General features: G+C 36.3%; 2 protein-coding genes across 2 annotated transcripts; one reads left to right on the top strand and one right to left on the bottom strand.

The window, feature by feature from the left end:
• Positions 1 to 89: 89 nt before the first annotated feature.
• Positions 90 to 2,032, bottom strand: LOC113682226 (UPF0728 protein v1g117062). The gene is made up of 3 exons (XM_027199378.2): positions 1,871 to 2,032; positions 1,663 to 1,782; positions 90 to 575 (listed from the first exon to the last, which is right to left on the bottom strand). Exons 1-3 carry the CDS (start codon positions 1,959 to 1,961, stop codon positions 511 to 513), a joined length of 276 nt encoding a protein of 91 aa, XP_027055179.2. The 5' UTR covers positions 1,962 to 2,032; the 3' UTR covers positions 90 to 510.
• Positions 2,033 to 2,110: 78 nt separating this feature from the next.
• Positions 2,111 to 7,720, top strand: LOC113682402 (uncharacterized). The gene is made up of 4 exons (XM_027199573.2): positions 2,111 to 2,251; positions 2,806 to 4,254; positions 5,448 to 5,680; positions 5,794 to 7,720. Exons 2-4 carry the CDS (start codon positions 2,903 to 2,905, stop codon positions 6,198 to 6,200), a joined length of 1,992 nt encoding a protein of 663 aa, XP_027055374.2. The 5' UTR covers positions 2,111 to 2,251; positions 2,806 to 2,902; the 3' UTR covers positions 6,201 to 7,720.
• Positions 7,721 to 7,772: the final 52 nt, after the last annotated feature.

The raw sequence follows: 7,772 nt of genomic DNA, 5'->3' as shown, positions 1-7,772 counted from the left end.
ATTCATGACTTAATAATTGAGTGTCGAGGATTTGGGGTCTATATGTCTAGGTTAGTAATATCACAAAAACTCATTAATGAAGCTAAGTCTTCAACTACAACTTTTATTAACAAAGACTCAAACACTTTTGTTCATTTCACAGACACTGACACAAAGCATAAAACTTCAATTCTCTCTCTCCATTAACAGCCTATAGTATACAAAAATTACTAATCTCAATCTAACAATGAAATCTTAACACCTTAACATCAGTATCCATATTCTCAATACTCTTCTTTAAACATTTCCCAAGGTACTGACAAGGAGAATTTGTTTAAAAATCAAGAGCATCTTAAGTTAATGGTAATTTCCTCTTTTTTTGTGACCTTCATGTGAGATTCAGGGATGATACTGTAATGAAAAAGCTAGCCACTCTTAGAGGGCAGAGGGTTAATTCTGAATTATTAACATCAATTTTGTAAAAAGTCAAGTACTTCTTATCAAGTAAATATAATTCAGACAATGATTCATTTAGTAGGCTTTGTTGACTGCTGTAAGGGCTTCTTTACATATTGGATCAAGCTTTCCATCACCCCCTGAAATCAAAGTTTAAAAATAGTTAATAAGATTCTCATCCAGGTGGTTGAAAATTGCTCTTGGACTAGGAAACTACTTAACCACTCATTGTATCAATAAAATTTGTGGTTTTGCAAAAGTAGTGCAATCTTTTTAACAAGTGGAACTTGTAGGCCTAAAGTATATTTGAGGGGAAGTGGGCGATAAAATTGGGACTTGCTGAGACTACTAGACCAACGTTTTAAAATTTGTCGTGAGAACAAGACAGTGTTAGCAACACAGTCAATACTAATTGTGGTTAAAACATTTAACTACCATAATGAACCAATAAAGAATTTCTCTGCACAATATCACTGCAGTATCTTGGTAATGAGAATAAAGAAAAATACCAATTAGGGGAATATTGGTTGGTCTGATACAATATTCTTCAAACTAACATTACAAGACCTGTATGGCAGATAGTAAGGAGAATTACGAATGAGATCTTCAAACTAACATTACAAGAACTGTATGGCAGATAGTAAGGAGAATTACAAATGAGATCTACAAACTAACATTACATGAACTGTATGGCAGATAGTAAGGAGAATTACTAATGAGATCTTGGGAGTGAAAGGGATTACACTGTAAGAAATGCACAAATAAAGAGATTGGGAAACTTTTTGCAAGACCAATGAGATTGTGAGATCAGAAGGGAAGTTAGTGAGACCCATTATTTTTTAAGTTTTAATTCATCACTGTTTGTTTTCCCAATATCAAACTGATGAAGCTTTTTAAGACCAAAGAGCAGTACATGCTCCTGATTGTCAACTTGGTAGCTTTCTATTTCTCTTCCTCTTTGGTATCAATAACCCTGCATCAGTATCATTCCTGACCCTTCCACCCCTAGGAATTTGAAGGTAATTCTCTTTTAAGTCTACCATAAATTTCCAATAATGTCTGATCTGAGAATTTGGTATTGAATCAGTTTACTATTCCGTATTTGATCCTTTTCTTTGTTCTCATCACTTCTTCTGCTTGATGTGGCATAGACATTGCTAGGAGAAATTATGTCTTGGTCACTTGGGAGTACTTCACTGACCATAGTTGGAAAAGGTGAAAACCTACCGTACTGAAGCGTCTGAATTTTACAACGATAAATTATTTCCCCGTGAACTACCAGTTCAACGTCATCTCTGTCACGAGTTTTGACAAATTCTACTGTGTGTCCCTCACTTCTCAAGAGCGCTGTGAAACCAAAATGTTGTACAACTCGTTTAAAATGAAGAAAACTGCTGAACGAAGAAATTTGACGGCATTTTAACTTTTCATTTACCTTGAAGCCCCTCCAAACGCGCAGTTCGATGTTCAACTATTCCACATGACATATAAGGTCCAAACTTCACTGTAACTTTGTGTTTGACCATTTCCCAGGTCGAAAGTCAGTTGTTGTTTATGTTAGCAACGAGACCGCCATATTGATTACCCAGGATGCCTGTACAGACAGGAATATTAAATATTTTCTTTATTTTTGATTGGTCCATACTTGGCCAATCAGGAAGAGTGTTACATTTAAAGGGGAGTTCGGCGCTCTACTTAACGATTATGAGTTCGATTTCAACGAAATTGAACATAATTCCTCCTTTACAGCTAAGCAACAAATATACTTTATCTGGCCATGAAATGAGGTGGATACTATGATAGATCCTTGCACACCGTAAGTTCTATATCATGCATGCCTAAAAGCCAGGCCTTCGTTGTTTCCGGAGACCAAGTTGATGGTTTTTGACCGTTAGAATTAAAGTGACACCTTCAATTGACAAACCAAAACGCTTGATCGTCGTCATTTCCTTTCGTCGTGATTGTTTAATATACACAAATATATACATTTTTTTCATCTGCGGAATTAAATTTTGAGCTCAGATCGGTAAAATTTTCGCACAGCCCCATACTACATTATGCATTCAATTCTTGGATAGAGAAAACAACGACAAAAACAATACATTGCCATTGGGAAAATAGCTTTGTTTGACAATAGTATGGGCTGTGCAGAAATTTTACCCCTTTTTTATTGGTTTGATGTTCGTTGGTCCCTTTTCAGTATTTGATCAAGAACCCAATGACTGAATTGACGAAAGAATACAATTAGAGATTCGCCTATGTGCATGTCATTCCGACCCTTTCCCTTGATGTTAAGAGAGTTATTTTTCTGAAAAGGCCGCTCCTAATTACTGATCTATAACTATCGATCTCATTTTAATTAAATTGCAGGGGTTATTATTTTATTGCACAGTCAAGTAGATGAAGAGGAATTTTAAAAGCCTTACAGCCATCTGATGCTTAGGGTAATTTTTGTGCAGCAGGCAACATGAATAATACATCTTCAGATTTGAAATCTGGATACAAGTTTGAAGATGATCTTGCTTGTCTGACTGAAATGTTTCCTTGTGTGGATGGTAAAGTATTGAGGAATTATTTAGAAATCTTCTCAGATCAAGCTAACTACTTATCAGTTATCATTGACATGCTGCTTCAAGGGGACAACATTGTTGGGTCAAATCCTGCTCAAAATTCAACTCAAAAAAAAAGTAGCACAAAAGTGAAAACAGTTGTTAAAGGTGAAAATAGCTCATGCAGTCTAGAAGCTGGTACATTAGAGCTTTCACCCAAAAAATTACAGAGAAGAGATTCCAGTGGCAGTGAAACTGATAGTTTACCTGCAGTGTTAGGAGAGGATGAAATTGATGTTAACACCAATGTGTTAAATAACAATGAAAGTGAATCATTTACAACTTGTTCCAAAAACTCTGACAAGAAAGGAGTGAGATCTATCACGTCATCAAAGTGTACATCCAATGACAATGATTGTGACATAGCTTTTGTAAAATGTGTGGCAAGCCCAACAAGACAACCATTTCAGCACACTAGGAACTGCATCAGTATCTCGGGTACAACTTCACCTTCACAGCATAAAGGTATTTGTATACGCTACAAAGGTGGTGTTCTTCACCCATCAATGAATAAACCTAAAAAGCTGCAGATTGTCGAAATTGATGCTGATGAAAAAAATTGTGCAGGCAAGAGTAATACCCAGTCTCTATCAAACAGAGATCAGTCTAAAACTGGCCAATCACCTGGAAGAAAAAGACAAAGTATTGTAAAGCCTTCCTGTACAAAGACTTCCACAGTGGTTCAGTGTGTGGTTCAACCTTCAGATTCAAGCAAGGATGTGCAAACGGTTGAAGAAATCAGAAGCAGCAAGGAAGGGCTGTCAGTCTCAGCCTCTATAAGTGATTTGGAGATTTTGAAAAAGGTATTCCCTGATGCAGACCCCACTCAAATCACTTTGCTGTTGGAGAAGTATGCCAATGAACCTAACAAAGTTGCAATGGTTGGTAAGGAACTTGGAAACAATGCCGATGCACAGGCACAACAATTGAAAAGGAAAGTTCCTTTACCAAGGGTGACATGGTTTTGGGAGTCAGACGATAACAAGTTGGTTCCATTTACTGATTCTGAATGCAATGTGTTAGAAAAAGAATTCCTAAACTGCAAGTCAGATCATTCTGGAGTTGTGTCTGACAGGGTAACAGGTATTAAACTGCCAGGATCAACTAAAAGTGTCAAAGTTAATTTTTTAAAAATGACAATGACTTGCAGCAGCAATGGAACAAAGAGCCACATCTTTCAAGTTCCAGAAGGAAATGAAGAAAACATTAGGTGTGTTGCTTGTAGATCTTTTTCTTAAGGTTGTCTTGCCTGTTCCAGGGGTTCAGTTAGAAAAAGGAACTGTACTGGTAAACTGCACATAATTAACCCTTTCACTCCCAAGATCTAATTAGTAATTCTCCTTACTATCTGCCATAAAATTCTTATGATGTTAGTTCGGGGAATTTGGTATTGGATCAATAATCCCATAATTGATTTTCTTCTCTATTCTCATTACCTACCTGCTTGATGTTGTATTGATATTGTAAGGAGAAATTCTGTCTTGGTCACTTGTGGGAGTCAAAGGGTTAATGGAGGCATCTAAAAGTTGAAGGGTTTTTAGGTCAGATGATATAAACAGGAAACCCATTAACTCGACTAAAAAGACCTTGGATGAAAAGAGGACCAGTGTACAGTGAAAGTGTGTTTGACTTCAAGTTCGGATCAGTGTGAAATCTCTTCTGTGAGCAAGTAAGGAAGATGAACACAAGAATGTATCAATAAAGGGATAACAGTTAATCATCATTCAGTATAATCATTATTGAATCTCAGAAGTGAAAAAGCTATTCTTGGTAGTCCAGTTCATTTTTTCCAACTGAAGGTTTTGTCTGTTATTCCTTTTTTTGTGCTGGTTAGTTTTCAAGTAAGTGTCAAAGTGATCCTGAATTGCTTTGGTTTTACTTAACCCTTTTACTCCCATGTGTGACCAAAACAGAATTTCTCCTTACCATATCAATACAATATCAAGTAGACAAGTGATGAGAATAAAGAAAAATATATTGATTAGGGGATTATAAATTGATCCAATGCCAAATTCTCCAAACTAACATCACAAGAACTCTATAGCAGACAGTAAGGAGAATTATTAATGAGATCTTGGGAGTTAAAGGGTTAACTTTGCTGTGTGATTGGTCCAGAGAATTTGTGCAGTCTTCTCAACCAACAAGATACAATACTAATAAAATAGCAACTTGGCCACTCCAACCTTTTTTTCCACACTTTAAGCAGTTTACTTGTTTACACTTTGATTTCTGATTGGTGAAAGTATGCTATAAGATCATTAACATACAAAAGTAAAACTACCCTCTTTTACAATTGCATTCATGGCAGAGGGCTTGCCATATTTACAACTCTAATAATGCATCAATTAAAAATACTACTGGATAAATGATACAGTTTTTTTTATCCTTTTTGGTTATCTCTAGTGGCAAACGTTTGATACTGCAAGAAGCCCTTACAGTCCCAAGTGACTGGCAGCAACAGAGCAATGGTGCAGAATTAGTAAGAGTGCGTCCAGGTTCAGCCGAGTGGGATCATGTTCAGGGAAGTTTGAAGAGGAGTCTTAGGAAGGCAAAAGTGGTTGATATACAGCGGGTTCAGAACAAGTGGCTTTACAGGAAATATGCCATACAGCGTCATTTGATGAAGGAGAAAAATGGTTAGTGTTTTTGAGGGATACATTAAAGATTTTATAATTTCTCTTTCTTAGTTGCTGACCCTTTCTTTGAGTAAATTTTGACACTAAACTTTTAAGTGTTCCCTTTCAATCAGGATCTGCATCCATCAATGAAAAAGAGCTGTTCCATGGCACCAGAGAAACAAGTCCTGAAGCCATCTGGAGAGGTGAAGATGGGTTTGACATGCGTTATTCTGCTGACGGCCTGTGGGGGCGTGGTACCTATTTTGCCTGTGAGGCTTCATATAGCCATCATGGATTTGTGTACCAAGATGCTCAAACACAACACTTTCAGCTATTCCTTGCCCATGTTCTCACTGGAGATAGTATATCTTTACCTCCTGACCGCAATCTGAAAATGCCTCCGCTAAAGGCAGGGTCCAATATCCGTTATGACAGCATCAACGGGGTCAGCAATAACTGTAATGTATACATTCTCTATAAACTTGACATTGCATATCCTGCATATCTTATCACATATACAATGACTAACAATAGATGATAGATTGCAATAAATTGTGGTCACAACCTGAGATTTAATCCTTTAACTCCTAAGATCTGATTATTAATTCTCCCTTCTAGCTGCTCCACATTTCCTTGTGAATTAGTTGCAAGAAGTTGAAGTTAAATCAAGTTAACAACCTCTATCAGATGAGTTTGAGTATTCTCATTATCTGTTTGCCGGAGAGTGCATGGATATTATAGAGAGAATATAAATGTTAATCAGTTCTGGGAGTTACAGGGTTGAAGTTCTGACAATTGTATCACTCAGCCATTTTCCTGTTGATGATGTTGATACTAACATTACCCTTTAACTCCCAGATCAAATTTGTACTTCTCCTTACTGTCAACCATACAATTCTCATGATGTTAGTTCTGAGAATTTATATTGGATCAACCAATCATCCCCAAATTGATAGTTATCTATATTCTCATCACCTATCTGGTTAACATTGTATTGATATTGTAAGGAGAAATTCTTTCTTTGTCACTCATGGGAGTTAAAGGGTTAAAGTAAAAATCAAAATATTTTTAAGCTTGCAAAGAGGTTAATAATTTTATACTTTCAAACTTAAAATTAGTTGTGAAAATGATAACTTTTTAAATAATCAAAACAGTTTTATCGATTCCATAGCAGTTGCAGTTTTGTTTAGACTAATGGTTGTATGTTTTTCTTAGCAAGATGAGAGAATTTTAGGCAAAGAGACAAATTCAAAATAGATGTTAGCTAAGACAGTTTAGGTCAAATTGGAAATGTTGCATTTTAAGATATAGTTTATTTAGATCAGTATGCCCACCTGCCCCCCTGCCCCTCCCCTAACCCAACATTAACCCTGATTTGTTATCAATCGACTGTTATTGGGTTAGGGGAGGGGTAGGTGGGCAGTTGCCCAGATACTGATATTTATCCGTTTATTTTATGGTGCCTATGTTCACATCAATTCAAAACTTCAACAACACCCTCTCCTTGCCTCACAGGCAACCCACAGGCATTTGAAGTTGTCATAAGTGCCTTGGGGTGGAGAATTCAAACCTTGCCTGGCTGTGTCAAATCTTTCCAGCAGAATACAAGTGTTATATCTTTGAATATGGAGGTGTTTAAGGAAATGGTTTGCTTTTGCAAGCAAATGGCTCAGGAGAAAAGTTGTACAAGGTCAAGGTTTTAAAGCATGGTTGATGTGTAGATGGTCATGGTTGCTCATTTTAGCTTTTACACACACAAAAAAAAGATTGGGTAAAGCAAAACATTAGCTTAGTAATAAATTCCTTCACTCTAGGGACCATTCAGGAACTTATCCTAACAATATCACTACTGACAATTGCAACCAGAATAAAGTAGATAAAATGGGCACTCTATTATGGTAGATGTTTTATTCAACCAGATAACATTATTTAGCAAAAGAGGAGGTTGATCTTTTGAAATTAATGCTTTTAGTAATTAAAAGTTTGGTCTGCTATTTGGTAACAGAAAATAATCAACCTTTTTCCAGTAAAATGACAAATAAAGAATTCTGTTATATTTATGGAAAGTAGCTCTTGATACCTCTACCTTATTTTACCATTTCAAATTAAT

This window comes from Pocillopora damicornis, chromosome 1 (assembly GCF_964200805.1).
Source record: "Pocillopora damicornis chromosome 1, jaPocDami1.2, whole genome shotgun sequence".
Lineage (NCBI taxonomy): Eukaryota > Metazoa > Cnidaria > Anthozoa > Scleractinia > Pocilloporidae > Pocillopora > Pocillopora damicornis.
The sequence above is the reverse complement of the archived record's forward strand: the minus strand, read 5'-3'. Positions and strand labels throughout refer to the sequence as shown.